The following is a 17174-nucleotide window of genomic DNA, read 5'->3' as shown; positions in this document are numbered from 1 at the left end:
GGCCTTCAGGCAACTGGTTGACCAACTAGTTCAGGCTGAATGCTTTGGGGAAAATTGCAATTTTTCCTGAAAGATATTGTGATTTGATTTGTGATATGCTTTTCTAAAGTCAAGCTTGAGTTCAATATTCGCTGTGTAAAAGATTTAAAACGTGGAGGAGCATTACATAAGCAGGACGGCATGAATTTGTAAAAGCGTTGACATGACAGTTTAAACTCTGGATCAGACGTGCTGCAAAATGTACGAGCTGCAGCTATGAAATATTGACACTTGGCTTATGTCAGTCAAACTATACGGTGAACGCCGGAACCACTTAGTATCCACTGATCAGTGAGAGAGCATAAACAACCCATGAAAGTTTCAATCTGCTTGAATTAAATAAAATTGAACACAGCATTAGCCTCATGATTTAACAGCCACACTTTGGAGGCTCTAAATTGCCGCCCTTGTGGTTTGCTGATTGTTTCAAATTGCGACTTTGATTTGAAAACCGTAACACGGGTTGTAATTGTTGATCGTATGCCACCTTACATTTAATGTATAAGTAAATTGAAATTGAATACATTCAGTGGTTTTTCCATTTCAACCTCACTTGTGTGATCAATATCTTTTGCTAAATATTATCTAATGTTGGCACACTTTAGATCTTCAACAGACATTACGAAGCTGGCTCACTCACTTTGACTGGGCTCCACTTTTGCTGGTATTGCACCATATTTACCACCTCCTGCAGTTGTTACCATCATATTTCCAGTCCTGCATTACAAAAACTTAATGAAACTGGCAGAAAAGTGTAAACTGTTTTTTTACGTGTGGTTTCTGTCTTTTTTAAATGGGTCATAGACATGCCTTCTTCAGATAAATTCTGATGTAACGAACATTTAACTCACATGACTGATCTGCTATTTGCACTTCTTTTGTTGTCGTCGCCTCCAGTCAGCATGAAAGAATAATTACTACTTTCCCGATTGAGAACAATTCCTGAATGCATCTTTACAGCTTCTTGTTAATTACATTTCTGCGTAACATAGCTTATGCCACCACTTTCTAATGACACTACCCAGTCGGGTTTATTCGCTCCAAAGCAGTTAATGGAAGCAAGCCTAATTCGCTTTTCCTTTAGAGATATCAAGTTTGATTTTTTTTGCCTCCGATCTGGCCATTTAATGTTTTGTATCTGCTGGTACCAGATGCTGTTTTCGAGATAAACAAAGTATTGTAGATTAGCTTTAGTACCTGGTTGATCCACTGGGTGGAGCTTCTTGCTGTTTAATGCAGTAGTGACCAGAGGAGTGGGGATGTCCGTGCTTAAAGGAGCGCTGTGACAAAGACTACCGAGGCTTACAGGCCAGTGAACGAATGTTAACCTCAGTTGGGATAAACTAAAGCAGCGTTCCTACATCCGGAACAACTGATGGCTGTTTTCAGGTTTCTGCATTACAGATGTACACAAATAATCAGGTACATGTTAATGCCTATACTACTTAGGTCGAGATCGGCCCCGGAAAAAATTAGGGACTAACTAACCCTTCAAAAACATTTACGACACTTTTACAACATTTTAAAAGTTTGCACCACAATTACACCGAGACACAGCTAGCATCAATTTCTCAACTCATCAGAAGTTACACGTTCTACCTTTAAGCTTGTTGGAACAATGGGGTTTCTCTAATCAGATTTCTCTATGCAATGGGTGGATTTACATATAAAAACAGCCATCTACAAATGACAGCCTCATTGAGGCACTAGAGGAAAAGTCAGGTAATCACCAAAGTCCGTGGGAATCATCCATTGAAGACCATGAATGTTGAAAACTCCATCCATCCATCATCTATACACCGCTTAATTCTCATTAGGGTCATGGGGGGCTGGAGTCTATCCCAGCTGACTCAGGGTGAAGGCAGGAGACACCCTGGACAGGTCACCAGTCTATCACAGGGCTACACTTAGAGGCAGACAACCAAGCACACTCACATTCACACCGACGGACAATTTAGAATCACCAATTAAGGAAGCCGGAGAACCAGGAGAGAACCCACGCTGCACGGGGAGAACATGAAAACTCCACACAAAAAGATCCCAGTGCCCCCACCAGGACGCGAACCGGTGACAGTGCTGCGAGGCAACAGTGCTAACCAACTGCCCCACCTTGCAGCCCTGTTGAAAACTCATGGCAATAAATCCAATAGATGCTGAAATATCTCAGTCTGTATTTAAGTAATGAACCAACTGATGCTCACTATGAGTAAAATGCCTCTCCGAACCTTTAGTAGTAAAATGAACTGTGAAAATGCCTCCTGATCAATCATTTCTTTATACCAAATAAAATTCCTCATCAGCCTGCTTTCTTCCTTATCAGGCATCAAATTCTATAACTGAGCAACACATACAGTATCCTCCAGTGGCCTCCACCCCCCACCGTAGCTCTTCTTTTTGGTTGTGTTTTGTTTTGCTTTTGGCATCTCGCCAAAGCATCTTCATTGTTAATCTTGGAAGGTTCTCTCTATATAGTGAGAAAGCAAGAGAAGCTGTCTCGCCATTATACTGAGCTATCTGTCATGTTTAAATACATGAATCTTTTCATCCTCTGCCACCTCCTGTGTCTCACCCTGCTTGAGTTATCTTTGATGATGCTACCTTCCTCCCCTATTTCACTCTCTCGGCTGCTGTTTCGACGCTATTTGCATTGTCTTGGAGGTCTTCTGTGCCATTAACCTTCATCCTGGAAATGTGTCAGAGCTGCCTCCTCCTCCTGCTCTCAACTCCCGACGCTGGATCATCCTCACTCCACCCACTGTCTGTTTGTATTCCCCCTCCTGCCCCTCATCTTTCTCCCTTGTCTCCCACTGTGTGAACTCTGGGCTGACAGGCTCCTGTAGGGCAGTATGGAGATTATAAAGCCGGCGCCCAGGAAGAGAGCAGCTCTAATTTGTTTCAAGGTGATGCAGGTTCAGTCGGCGTGGAGGTTCATCAGGCTGTACAATCCCAGTATGTGGCCTCCAGCTCTTTGGGCAGCTGCGTGCTGTCTATAAAGCCGAAACATCTGTGGAAAGAACGCGCTGGAATGTCTACCAGATCGACTGAGTCAGCAGCCTTAACAACAAGCCTCCTCTGCCTTTGCACAGCAGCAGCAGAAGCAGCGCAGTGAAATAGATTCTAATACCACTGTCAGCTACGACCTTGGGGTTTTAAAAAGCGTGTTCCAGGTTTTAGGTTGTCATGTTCGGTATTGTGCTCCCAGCTCCTTTGGGTCCCTGCAGCATAAAAATCATGTTAAAAGTCATCAGTGTTCTTGTAATTACTGTAATGGTAGCAGAAAGGTCGCGATAACTTATTAACATGTCATAATGAGGTCCCAGCTACATTTGACATCAATTATAAGCATCCTGTAGCCTCTCTGGGCTGGAGAAAACAGCGTTGTTCAAGCAGCCTCGCTACACCCTATTTATACCCTCCGGGGACAGACGGGCTCCCGTTTGCATGTTGCCTCCAGATGTTAAGGGAGAAACAACATGTGGTTCACATTCAGGAAGCGATCCTTTATTTTACTTGATATTTTATTTATTTATTGCACTTTGTGATTCTTTTTTTTCTCCTTTTCCTGACGCATCTGTTGCATTATGCATTCGCTCCAAATGTGTAAAAAATCTGCTAAAACTCTGTCCTGTATGCATGTATGGTTGGAGAATTTACAAAGCAAATGTGATTTTTAAGACAGAAATGCATAATAGCTGCGAAAATGAGGTCAGGTGAGCCATCGTCCCGGAAAAACAAAACATCAATATGGTAAATGAGAACGACAGGTTTTTAATGTTTCTGACAACCAGCTGTTTGATAAATAGCAAATTTATTCCTGAAATGTGATTATGGACAGTCCAGCCTGAACAAAATGTTCTTTTATTTACGTGGCGACAGCCTGTTACTTTTGATTGTTTACATCTGCATTGATTCCCAATCTGCTTGCTCTGAGTCACCGGCCATTGTGCTGTTCAAGACCCAAACAGCCGCCCTGAACTGCTTAAGGCAGAGGCGACCCGCTGTCACAACAATTTCTGATCATTGTTTAGCTGACCTGAGTCCATGAATGCTCGGCTTTGTGTCCCCCCCCTCCTGATTCCCCGGGGAGCATACAGGTGGTAAACACTGTGATCTTCTTACAATCCAGGCATCAATACACTGTTCTGCTTTGCTTTTAATATAGACAGGCTGTGCGCTGAATGTCGATAAGCTGCTCTGTGCTTCTGCCTCTGATGATTCTCCGTCTCTGTTGCAGAGTACGAGGACGGCAGCCTGTCATCGTGGGTGAACAAGGAGCGCTTCCAAGGATACCTTCAGATCGACGGCTTTACGTTGTATGAGCTTGGAGAAACAGGTGACGGATGCAGTTTTCGTCTAAAAGATCTTCACCACGGATTGCGTTTTTCTTTCCACAAGTTCGATTTTTTTTTAATGCTATTCTTTAGAATGTGTCATGACTTCCCGCTTCCATAACTACTTAAACATATCGTTGTAGTCAATTATTGTTCATCTTTAAATTAATCTGGGGTTATTTTTTAAATAGTAGATTTAGTGTTTGTGAACACTGAAGCCGTCTAGCATGGTTTTATAGTGACAAGCGTACCCTACCAACAGTCCAAAACCTTAAAATATTCAGTTTACTATCACATAAAACAAAGAAATGCAGCCAATTCTCACTTTTTGAAAACTTGGACAGAATAGATTCAATTAAATTTCTGTTGATTGACTGATTTTAGATGGCTATAATTTGTGTGGGATTTGTATTGCCGTTTTTGTGTCCTTTATACTCTTTATGACCACGAAACCAAAGCCACTGGCACATATTTTTAAATTACACACTGACTGCAAGCATATATTATTTGATGTGCATCAGCACTTTACACATAGCTCCACTCAGCCCGCCTGCCTAATTTTATTATATTATAAAATCCCTAATGTTTAGCATCCCCACCCCCTGAATGTCCCTTTCTACGACGTGGCAACTTTTTAATTAAGAATCAAATACTATGGAGCTGCTTTTGTCAGGAGCTTTCTTGTAAAAAGATCAGCCTTCAATATGCATCGGGGCCGTGATAGAATAGACGATCCCCTCCCTGCAGATATACAGCCCATGTTGCTCTACTGGCTCGAAGAGTGAAATACAAACTGCCTCTTAAACAGCAGTAAATTGATGCTCTGTGGAGAGAAAGCTGCTTTCTAATATTAGATACAGCATTTTCCTCCTTTTTGTGCATTTTACTGACATCAGTGACGCCCGACGGTTGGATTGTTGCTCACATTTGTTACAGTTTTAGTTCTTGAGTTTCAAGTCTTACCGCTTATTGCATTAGCAGTTCTGGATGTGAAATGGTCTCCATAGCATCGTAATTAGATAAACACTGCGTGACTAATTAAAGACTACATAGACTGATGTGCATATGTGAAAACGGTATAGAATTTCCCAGGCTCGCCTCTGAAGGCTTTTCTACCAAGTATCAGATTCCATGAACTCGGGTTCAGTGCAGCTGGTGGAATTTATGTTCCAAAATCCCCCCATCCCACACATCATAAGTCATACTGACACAAAACTTGGTGCCCACGTCTAAATCCCGCTGCGGCCAAAATCAATGAGTAGTCTGAAACTATATTTAGATTTGTTTATGAGCAAAAAAAATTAAGGGACAGAAACTCAGATGCAGACGTGGATCGGTAGCAAACTGAAAACAAAACCGGTTTGCTGTTTTCTTATAAAATCACCCGTAAGCATCAAACCAGCTGCAGGTCGTTACTGGATTCAGACACTGACCTCGTCATCAAGCAAAACCCAAACAACATAAGTCCCTCAAACACATGAATACGAAAAGGTGCTGGCCTCGTCTACGAATATACTTCAACAGATTTCAAGAAATATGATATAAGGCTTATAAATCCAATAACATCGCTGCACAGCACTTCAAAAGAGCTAATAGGTCTTTCTTTATGCTTTTACCAGAAAATCTTGAAATTTGAAGGCCTTGAGCCTTACGGGCATAAGACATATGAGCAGTAAGTGAATCAGAAATGCTTTCTGATGCATTAAGATGTGAAGCAGATCTTCACTCCCTTGCCCTCGATGCGATTGTGATTATTGCCTGGGCGTTGTTTAAAAGAAGAGGATCCGAAACTTCTTAACCTGAGTGACACAGTTAGCGACTTGTAATGACGGAACAGCTCGAATTATTCTCTCAGTTCGGAGGACGAAGCCGCAGAAAAACAACACCAGACTGGTGCGTCAGTGTTGTTCCAGTTCATGTGTGGGTCAGAAGTAACACCTAAATTTGCAGAGGGAGACTCGATGCCAGAGGGTAGCAGGCTCCTAATGAGATTTTGCCGAGATGCACTCGAGGAAGTCCACCCGGTCGTAATAAAGAGATGCTTGAAACAAAACGCGGAATTAACTGTGAAAATAGGGTTCAGCGGTCATGCGGGTGGCGTGGTGCTGCAAGAAAATCTCTGATTCTGTTGGTATATGAGGTTTCTAAATTGTTGCTAATGACTTTAATGCTATTTAATACGTCCTGCACTTAAGAGAGGATGTGCAAACAATCAACAAGGACTGCTTTAAGGTTGTAAAAAAATCCTCCTCTAATGTATTGTGTGACCTCTGAACCGAAGCTTTACATCACCTGGAACAAAATCTATTAAACACCTTATTTTCTTTTGCATCTGCAGCCTTAATAATTACGTTAAGACTTTAATGGTTGCACTTGCATTTGGAATTCAATCAATTCATCCTTAGTCAAACTTATAACACTTTTCAAGCAAATCAAATGCAATTCAAAGGGCTTCACAAGTGATGGGTTTCGAGACTGATGCACAAAAAACTGCACAAGACAAAATAAGAAATGGGTAGTTACACATAGCAAGCAATAAACGACAAAATAAATGAATTAAATAACTAACTTTTGCTTCCACTGTTATAGAAAGTCAAAAGCCTGGCATACTTTCCTAATGACAACATTTGCAGCTGTCAGTTTTACTGAAACCCCATGAATATTAATAATAATCTATCAGCATTTAACAACTACATTATTACCACGCTGAGAGCATTTAGAACCAGCCAAAGAGATTTTAATACTCAGTAAACCCACATGTTGAGCTTAGAAATGGCTTATAAGGGATCTGTAGCGCTTCAGTAAGTTATTAAAGACATAGTTACAACTCAAACTCCCTCATAAATGATGGCTTTCCAGACAAGTGCTGCTGCTTTAACTGCAAATTGTGGCATTTTCTTGACTCGGAAACATTGAAAACAAGAGATTTCATTATTCTAAATAATCCCGTAGCGCTATAAATCCCCCCAACTCCTCCTCACAATACACCGGTGAAGGATGCTGCTGTGCTGAGCGGGAGGTTCTGTGTGCCTTGTTAGGTGTTCAAAGAAATGCACAGAGTTAATTATGCACATTTCAACAGGTTGAATTCCCACGAAACAGAACAACAACAAAACCATACATTTCTCACTGCATGGGCTTTTTTTTTTCTTTCTCTCTAACAGCCACAACAATAGTGCAATCAAAGTTATTTTAGGTATATGTTAAGCTGAATACAGCTGCCTTGAACCCCATAGAAATGTGTGCATGTAAGATGTTATTCCTTCTCCTGATGCCAGTCCGTCCACTGTCTTTACGTAACTGGTAATTAGAGACCAGCAGGGGGCAGCCTGGCACTCTCATCCGAGCAACAAGGGTTTTGTAGCCTCAAACCATGCAAGTCTGAATAACAGCCCTTTTAAGTTGTGTAACAGTTTTTTTAAGTAGACCTATTTGTCATGTTGTGGGTTTGGGTTTTGAATGGCACTGAAATAGCTCTTCTACCAGAAAGTGACCACTTGTTTCCTGTTCAACAAAGCAGAAAGCCGAAGCTAGCTTAATGTTTGAGTGATGAATGAGTAAAAAGCGCTCTCCGTGCCTCCTCCTTTTCTTTATTCCCCCCCCTCTGTTGAAAGGTGATGCATCTCCACCAGAGCCTTTTACCTGCCTGCCATTGTCTTCTCATCCCCCCCTCTTTTTGTGTGTCTGATTGTGATTTGTAACGCTTGTCTGCCACCTCAGGCAAACTGGTGGCGATTGCAGTCATCGATGAGAAGGACCCCACAGAGGAGAGCGGCAGGTACAAAGAAGGCTCGGATTAAAAAGCATGGCTCTTCATAAATTACTCCCACACTTACCACAATAGTTGTGCTTAAGTGCACGGTTTTCAAATAAAGATAAGACTTGCTGTTATTGTTTGGATCTTTCCCACAAATTGCAAACGGTTGGCTAAAAAAAAAAAAAGGCTACGCTCCATCTCATGTGGTGTTTCGCTCTCTTCTCATTTGCTTTTAGATTAAAGGCCTTGATTCAGAGGGTGGCGAAGGAATACAGAGAACATTTTAACAGGTAAGGCACGGATACGTGATGAGGTCAAAGATGAAAATCCAATTTATACATTTATTCTAGGATGGCGCGCTCGCCGGGGAACGCTGCCTGTCTGTTCACAAGTTTATGCCTTTGTCAGGGCACGTCTGTTTTTTTGTTGAGGTTCAGTAGAAAAGGTAATTATGCAAAATGTCAGCTTCCAAATATAGGTGTTCTTTTCAGCTGTCAGTCAGAAACTCAACTCGGCGTGTATTAATGCATAATTTTCTGTTTTCTCCGGCTCCAATTGTGCAATAACAACTGCAGTCAGGGTGTTTATGTTGCGTACTGTGCTGTTCGACATGTTTTCTTACTGGAGAGGAACCGGCGTAACAGGGAAAATACGAAAAAAGAGAATTTATTTTTGTCTTTAGATTAAATAAAAAATAAAAATGGTGGAACATGCCCACATGTTTAACACGAGGCCTGTGCAATCACCTGCTGTTTGTGCACATCAGGATGATTTAGCGAGTGCAGTCGACAGGTCATCCTTCAGCTAGAGGATCCGGGTTAAAGCAAACATGTGCTCCACTGAAGAGGCTTGACTTAAAATCAGCTTTAAGGTCGCTGCTCCGTTGCTCACCCTCATCTCTAATCGCCCCCCCCCCCAGCATGGCGGCAGGCGACAGGAGGATTTCTACAAGGATAAATAAAAGCAAATCCATCACATTTGCATCACTGTGTCGTCGCTCGACTTCCATCGCCCCCCTTTCCTCCGTCATTGACCATGTTGCTTCATCAGATAGATTTCTGCTTTTAAATGAAGAGGCGTATCTCAAACAGCCCTGATCAAAGCTTTTCTCCCTCTCCAGGCATTCCCATTAGGGCTGATTGAATTACACAGATCCCTATCATCAATTATACTACTGTCTGCCACACTACCCCAGTGCTGTTTTTGAAGACTACTGAGTTTGAGATCCCCGCTGAGATCAGAGCTGCCTGCAGTGTTCTGACACACCTAAACGGTACTTGTAATTACAAGTCGCCAGCTCGAGTGTTGCCCCCGGTGTTGGGCGGAGGCAGTCAACAGATCATAGGTGATGAATGACATTTGAATGAGCCGATGCCGTTCGACGCGCTCATAAATGTCACGGTATTCAGGTCTCCCACCATTTCTAGCATTTGTGGGTGAGTATGTATGGGGAGGAGGAGGAGGAGGGGGGCATACATTCCTACAAATTGCACTTGTGGGAATGTGTGATTTCGTCAACTGCCGGGCGTGTACGTGGGGTTGAAACCCTGCACCAGTCATTATTGTTGCGGCTTTTATGTGCCAGTCGCCGCTGCGCTGAAGACTCCACAAGAAGCCTCGTCACAAAGCCCTGCCATAAACTGCGACTTTTGACCCGTGGCTTCTGGCCAAAGATGGTTTTGGACTCTGTGGGTTTCCTGTTTAAACGCAGTTAACCTTTTGGGCAACATTTACAACATTTAAGGATGCTGAAGGGTTGCGCTAGTTCATGGTTTTACAGTAGGGTTTTTCTTGGATGGAGGAATGTGACACCCTCCACCTAAAGAGCGCCTAAGGAAAACCACCAGTGCTAAAATGATAAGACCTTAAGAGAAGAAGTAGTTCTTTGAGTTGAGGTTTCAACTTTGTTTACTAAATGCTCAGAATCAACAAGTCACATGAGGCCACATAGACTCATTGTCTTCACTGTACATGGACTGATCATGTTTACTTGCTTAGTCACCCCCTGAAGGCCCATTGTGAGCCAGGAGAACGCTAATGACTTAGTGTAATGTGAAAACACGTAACTCGAAAGTGTATCTCAGCTCCATGGACCGTTGTTTTGGTTTTTTTTGCATTTTTTGGCTCATTGTTTTTGGCTTTATGGCCCATAGATTTTCACTATCCTGGTTCACTCTCGCTGCTCTCATCCAGCTGTTTTACGAGGGTCTTCCACTGAATGCTCTACTGTTTTCTCTTTGCTAGTTGCTAACTTCCCATTTGCTGCCAGGCAAGTGGAATACAGCGAAGCATTTAGCAGCGGAAGAACCGGATGTTTTCCTCAGGAGTTGCACCACGTCGGAGCTGCTACAGCGAGAGCGAGTTTTGTATTTGCATTCACAGGGTGGAAGGAAAAACGACCGCAAACGCTAAATGCAAATGCTGCTTTGTGCCTGCCCGCTGTGTAAAATATGCGTGCGACTATTTAGTAATGTTATTCATTTTATTTAATACGAGTATAGGAACATCCTAAAGCTGTTGTGGAATTTCAAACTGGAAACTTTTGTGCCTCCCAGTGGTAGTGAAAAAGACGCTGAGGTCGACAGTCACGCGAGAAAGCATCCCACCTCCTACGCCCTGATCTGAATGAAAAACCGCCACACTAAAAACCAACACGTATGCTGCAGCGATCTTTCCAGCAAATATATATGCCACGCTATAATCTCAGATTCTTTAAATTGTGGCTTTAAGGTTGGCGATTTTAATATTTAATGTGCTTATGAATAAGCGATTTAGACATGTACAGGATGAATCCATGTGGGATTTCTCACCCCTCGGCCTGGTATTACTCACAGCCCCAGCATAGTTTTTGTCATGCCCCACAGGTTGGCCCATAATTCCATTCCTGACCACAAAACACCTTGTATTTATAAGCATCTCTGGGAAATTCTGAGGAAGCCTGCTGGTTATTGTCTGTTATAAAACACCTTCTGTAATTTGGTTATAATGGTGAAAAACACCATTATTTCTTGGTGTATTACGTAAATTGTCAGACTGTGGCTTTAAAAAACACTTTCTTACCCACGAGAAACATAAAACATGACAAGTAAAGCCAATAAATATCTACGTACAGTTATAAAAATCTAAAGTTACATAGACTTCCAGAGGGAATATGCTCGTAAACACCCAAACTCGCATTGCGAAACTACATCATCATTTATCAGAACAATTTGTTGCACATTCTTTCGCGAGTTTCTTGCGAGTTTCTCAGGAAGTTACTCACCCTCCCTCCCTCCCCATTTTTTTTTATTTTATTTTGGCCAGCCTGCTCGGCGGTCTGGCCAAGAAGTGTCAGCGTGAAGACAGACATACATGGTGAACTGGCCTGTAAATATTTAAGTTATTGAGCGAGCAAAGTATTCATAACAAAGTAAAACTGGAATGGAATTTAATTTCCACATCACATTTTTGCGAGTGAGCCTCAATCTCGTATCCCTACGGTCCCGCTGCCAATCTCAAAGATGTGGATAATTTCCCAACAATTTCTGATCCGTATCTCGTAGCGCTGCAGTTTTCGGCGCAGAAGTTACAAGCTGACTTTTTGATGAGCTTTATTCCCAGCCTGACCCACTATTGTCAGCAAGATTATCACTAACCCGGGCTGATTTTATATTGCAACCCTTGGATTTATTATATAGTTCGGTCTCTCCATGATCATGTCATTCATATAAGCACAGGCGGCATTGTGTAGCACCCACGGGACGGACGTCCTAGATGTGGCTATGATTCAGTATGAATATAATATATATGTAGAGACCCACATAATCAGTCATTCAGTGGAAGTCTCTGGCTTTCCTGGACTTGTGCAACCCCCCCCCTTTTCCTAGTCTACCCACAATATACTCTGCTCAGACATAGTGCAGCACAATGAGATACAAATTGAATTCCTCCTCCTGCCTTATCGTTTAGATAAATCACCTGAGTCTTTTCTGTGGCGGAAAAGATGAGGGGAAACAGGAGACGGCGCAGGATGGAGCTTTGGGGATATTTTTTTCTTTCCTACAGTGACAAAAGGGATCTCCAGTTTTCCACAGCGAGAACATGTGATTCCATTCAATCAGGTTCCTTATTTATGTGCTATTGTGCATTGAAGTTTGTGCTTGTGTTTTACAGTCCACTGAGACGGGAGGGAGGAAAAAAACGAGTCCATTTTGTTCCGTTTTTTTCCTTTTTTTTTGGATGCACTGTTTCGCTCTTTCATACCTCTGATTTGTCTTTCATCTCCAGAGACTTCCAGTTTGGCCACATGGATGGGAACGACTACATTAACAGCCTCATTATGGGGTGAGTGTCTCATATCAAGCCTGACTCTCTCTTCTCGTGTCATCCTCCTGTTTCTCAGCCTCATGTTACCTTCTGTCAGCTACTTATCCAGGTCCGCTCTGACTTGTAATGCCAGCCTCTGCCATTAAAGATGCTCTCTTGTGGAGAAGTCAATTACACAGACAGACTGCCGTTTCTTTTTTTTTTTTACTGCTCTTGGCAACTTTAACCTCCCAGACATCAGGCGCATGCACGGGGAAGAAAAACACGACAAAAACACCGTAAGTTCCCGCAAATCTGGGCAGGCTAGCAAGAGGAATATATGAGGAATTTACGGATGAGGCTATGCATGGATTAAATCTATAGTGGTCGTGTGCTTTAATAGCTTGCCAAAGAACAGCGCTAATGATGCAGTAAGACCCTGCCGCAGTAGCTTTATGCCCAGTCTGAAGCTGACTGTTAGGGTGTCATGCACGGAGAGGCCCCTGCAACTGACATCCCCCTGCTTTTAATTAGACAGAAGCCCACTAGTGTTACAGGCCAGCAGAGCCGTAGCAGTTGTCTGTTTTGTGTCCACTAATGTATAGTATCTAATTACGTGTGTTTGTATAATTGTGCGCGCGTGTTCGCGTGAGAGTCGGCGAGCGTAATAGGCCGCTGCCGGATGTTATTTTAATTTGAGCATGTTATTGTTTGCATGCGAGAGATTATAGCAGACATGGTCTCCTAAGTCCTGTGTAATTAAGTCAGTGTGTCAGCGAGTACAGTAGAAGTTGTATTTTTAATATGGCTACATTCAACCAGCAGACTCCCGGTACACGGCTGAAATTAGACAGGCACTGTTTATATTTAAGGATAAAAGAGGTGATTAGCCGTCCTAATTTTGTATGAGTACATACAATATGTATTTCGCTGGGTTTTAGGGGACTGAATTTGGCTGCTGTAGCGCAGGATTAATTGCCCTCCTTTGAGGAATGAAATCCTGGCCTGTCAATGTCCACTAATCCTTTCCCTTAGGAGGGCCATGGAAATAAATCTGATGGCTTTTTATCCCTCTTTCTGTCATCACAGCGATTACTGTGTTCTGGCAGCAGTCTGTCTGGCGTAAGGCTGCCCCTGCTTTAACCAGAGGCACATAAACACACTCACGGATACATGCGGATACGAGATGAGCACCACTCCAAGTCTGAGGTTGTCTTCGCCTCTGTTTAAATGGAGGATTTGGGAAAAACCCCTTCTATGGGATGCATTGTGGGCTGTGAAAAACTTAAAGCGATGTGAGTTGACTGAAAAGTCCGTGTGTGAAGTGAACACTTGTAAATCTGGACTATGAATGAATAGAAACGTCGTTATAACTATGTGAACCAGTGGTCAGTTCACCGGTCGGGTAAAGATTTGTCCCACCGGACCTCCTGAGGAGTTTTTGTTGATGTTGTTTTTCGACAAGCAAGACGGATCAATTTAAATCGATTTTCATCCAGGTTTTATGCCCCCATCCATCCAAAATGTGTTTTCTGGACACATAGTTTGCAGTTTACAAGTCTTGCTGTAGTTTAAGCTTAAAAAATGCTTCTAGTAACAGACAGTGAAAAAAAAAAAAAACTTGGGGAAAATGAACTGCTGATGAAGAGTCCTAGAAATAAGTAAAACAGGAAGAAGAGGCTCTGAAATGAGTAAAGTACACATTATTTGCAATGCAAATTGTGTCTTTAAAGTCCAGTTTTCACTTGGATTTTGGGATTTTTCTTTTTTAATCTTTAACCATCATTTCTTTTTAATCACCAGCACACATCTGTGTGTGGCACTGAAGCCACACACTTAACTTACAGCAGCTTAGCATAACATATTTGCCAAGACATTGTTACAGCAAGCTCTTCCCCCCTAAGCCCCAGAATTAAATTTTTTACTTTGTTTGTGTAAACAAAGGAGTAGAAATTTAGTACTCAGATTAATTATAGAGCAACTTGCAGGTTGGTGAATGCAGTAAATTCATGTGCTGGGAAATGAAGCAGATGCTAGATTTTTGAAAAAAAAAATGTTTGCACTAGTAGTAGTTTAAGAGTTTTATACTCGCCTCAAAACCCCAACTGGATCGTTACATCACAAAAGGGAATACAGCCAAGCTAGGTCCAGTTTATTAGTAACATATGTGGAACTTAACTGAAGGTTCTACACTGAAGAGGTTTGAAATGTACATCCACACCTATGTGATGGACTCCAGCTTTATAATGAAGAGCTCGCTGGGTGTCACAGAGACAAGGAACAGACAAGGATGAGGAGAATATCAGCCTTTAGAGAGAAATTAATTTGTGGTGTGAAGAGAACCAGTGGGGGAAAGGGAATATGTCTTGGTGAATGGCTGACATCAGGTAATGAACGTTGCTACTTTACTGAAGTTTGCTATCACATGTCAGGATAAAACACAGCCAGTGCTGCCGGTTTAATACTGGAGTATTAATACTAGTGCGCAAGGATCAGCCTGTACAACATAAACCAACACTGTGTTTTCTATGTGAGAGACGGAAAGGTGGGAGAGAGCTGACTAATCTCAAGGTTTGCAAACATAAAAGAAGGCTCACGGTGCACAGTTTTTGTCGACCTGAATCTCTGACAGATCTGTGACCGTTTCCCCTGCTGGCGCCAGAACCAGAAGCTGCTGCTAATGGTGGAACTAAAGCTGCTGTGTGTTGCAAAGGAACCACAACAGCTATCAGTCTCACACGGCCCTGATTTAGACATCCAGTCTGGAGCGCCGCTGCATCTCCGGAAATATAATCCTCCTGTCTAAAACGAGCACTGAACACGGCTGTGTTTTGCTTCACTGATATAGCTGTGAAGTCTTTACCTGCACAAAACTGGCTCAGGCAAGAAAGCTAGCTCCGCTGTTAGGAAAAGAGTGAACTCGATGACCAGACAGACGACCTGGACAGACGCAGTAACTCATCATGATAAACAGTTGTGGTTACTCAGACGATTCTGTTATGTGACGTAATTATGAGCTGTTTTGGGGGGGAAAAATACTCAAAAATCTGACTTTTTCATCAGAATTTCTGCTTTTTATGTCTCAATAACCCCTACAAAATCATGCATTAACTTTTAAATCAATTACACGAAATATTAAACAAAATATTGTACAAAAAAATCAACCTGCCAGTTGCTCTTTAAGCAAGCTTCATAGTCCTGGTACGCTTCCTTTAGAGTGAGGCTAGCTGTTTTAATGCTAACAGCTGCTCATAATATCACAGCACTAACCTGAAAATGTTGACTCACTCCTTAAATCTAAATCTAACTTCTATCAACCACCTGGCTTCAGCTCTGCGCTTTGCACCGATAGGCTCCTTACACTCCGAGCAAGAAAGCACATTTGAATTCTGACAGATTGCAAATGATTTCTGTTGAACCTTCATGCATTGCCAGCAGTTTGTAGTGTTTTGCATGCATGATGATGTGTCGTCCTGGCTGCCGTCCTGGCCTGGCCTCCCTCGAACAAGAAGCTTCTAATGTCACTTGGTTAAATAAATGTTAAATGTAGCATAAATAAAATAGTGTACACAATGTCAAACTGCTCCTATAATAGAAAAGTAAACTTCTTGTAAGTTTTGAAATAGAAAAAATAGCAGTTAGACCTAATTACATGGCAATTTTTATTTTTTTTTTTGCAGTGGAAAGGAAATGCTTTTAATGCGTGTATACAGTAGAGTATATGACAGTTCATTATGGCGGCAAACCCCCAGTAGTCCCACTCACAGGGGCGAAGAGGCTAATCCATATTTATTTTAAATGGGTGCCATCTGTTGGAGTAGGCTGGATGTCAGATGGAAACACGCATTCATAATGTGTGTGTGTGTGTGTGTGTGTATTCCAGTGATTGCAGATCTCAGCTGGACAGAGTAGTGAGGCGTTGATGACTCTACCGCACGGGCGTGTATGTTTGCACTCCTGATCTCAGCTGGGTGGCGGATTGGGACAGTGATGGATACGTGTGCGTGTGTGTGCAATTTGTTGCCGGGTTGAGTAACACCGCGGGGATGTAAGGTGGCAGCGCCGTGATGGACTGTTCGTGCGCCCGTGCGTGTATGTGTGCGCCTAAGCGCCAGGATGCCTTATCTAAGCCGGGGCTCGGGTATTGTGCGAGACGTGTGGATGAGGGATTGCTTGTTTATATGACCTTATTCCTTATCTCGCCGAGTTTTGTAATTCCTCCGCTGATTTGTCGAAAATGAGAGGGCTCGAGAGAGAGAGTACAGTGCGTCTTTCTGTGTCTGTGTTTTCTGCTCAAGCTTAAGCATCGAAAATCAATGGACCACCGGGGCTTCTGTGTGTACGTTTTCTCAACATGGGCTGCATGAGCTGCTCTCCTCTGGACTTCCCACGATTCACTTGTCAGCTATAGTTTGTGAAGGTCTCTTTAACTGTGACCGGCACGGACCCATAAAGCCCCAGAGTTGCACAGTGTTTGCATAAAAGATAGAAGAAATGCCACTCTGAAGTAGGCCAGGCTGGATTGCCTTTTTCATTGGTGAAAAAAAAAAATAAAAAAATCCTCTCTTTGAAAGAAAGCCCATGGGAAAAGTTAGGTTGCTCCGAGTACAAAGGGTTTGTTTATCTCACTGTTGTATTCTCTGTGTTGCAATTTGTTCTTTAAGAAACTGCAATTTGTACCCATCTTATGATGCGCTTTGATAATGGCAGTCCGACATGCTGAGGGGCGAAGGAGATTAAAAAGGCGTGCTTCCTGTTTTTCC

At 42.5% G+C, this 17174-nt stretch overlaps 1 protein-coding gene across 1 annotated transcript in view; it reads left to right on the top strand.

Moving 5' to 3' along the window:
- tmx3b (thioredoxin related transmembrane protein 3b) overlaps nt 1-17174 on the top strand; it is a 39323-nt gene that overhangs the window by 11408 nt on the left and 10741 nt on the right. Inside the window, exons 10-13 of the mRNA XM_008280934.1 lie at nt 4274-4372; nt 8091-8148; nt 8364-8417; nt 12394-12450. Coding sequence (XP_008279156.1) covers nt 4274-4372; nt 8091-8148; nt 8364-8417; nt 12394-12450 — 268 coding nt within the window. The remainder of the gene's footprint in view (nt 1-4273; nt 4373-8090; nt 8149-8363; nt 8418-12393; nt 12451-17174) is intronic.

Source organism: Stegastes partitus, unplaced genomic scaffold (assembly GCF_000690725.1).
Source record: "Stegastes partitus isolate 25-593 unplaced genomic scaffold, Stegastes_partitus-1.0.2 Scaffold214, whole genome shotgun sequence".
Lineage (NCBI taxonomy): Eukaryota > Metazoa > Chordata > Actinopteri > Pomacentridae > Stegastes > Stegastes partitus.
The sequence above is the reverse complement of the archived record's forward strand: the minus strand, read 5'-3'. Positions and strand labels throughout refer to the sequence as shown.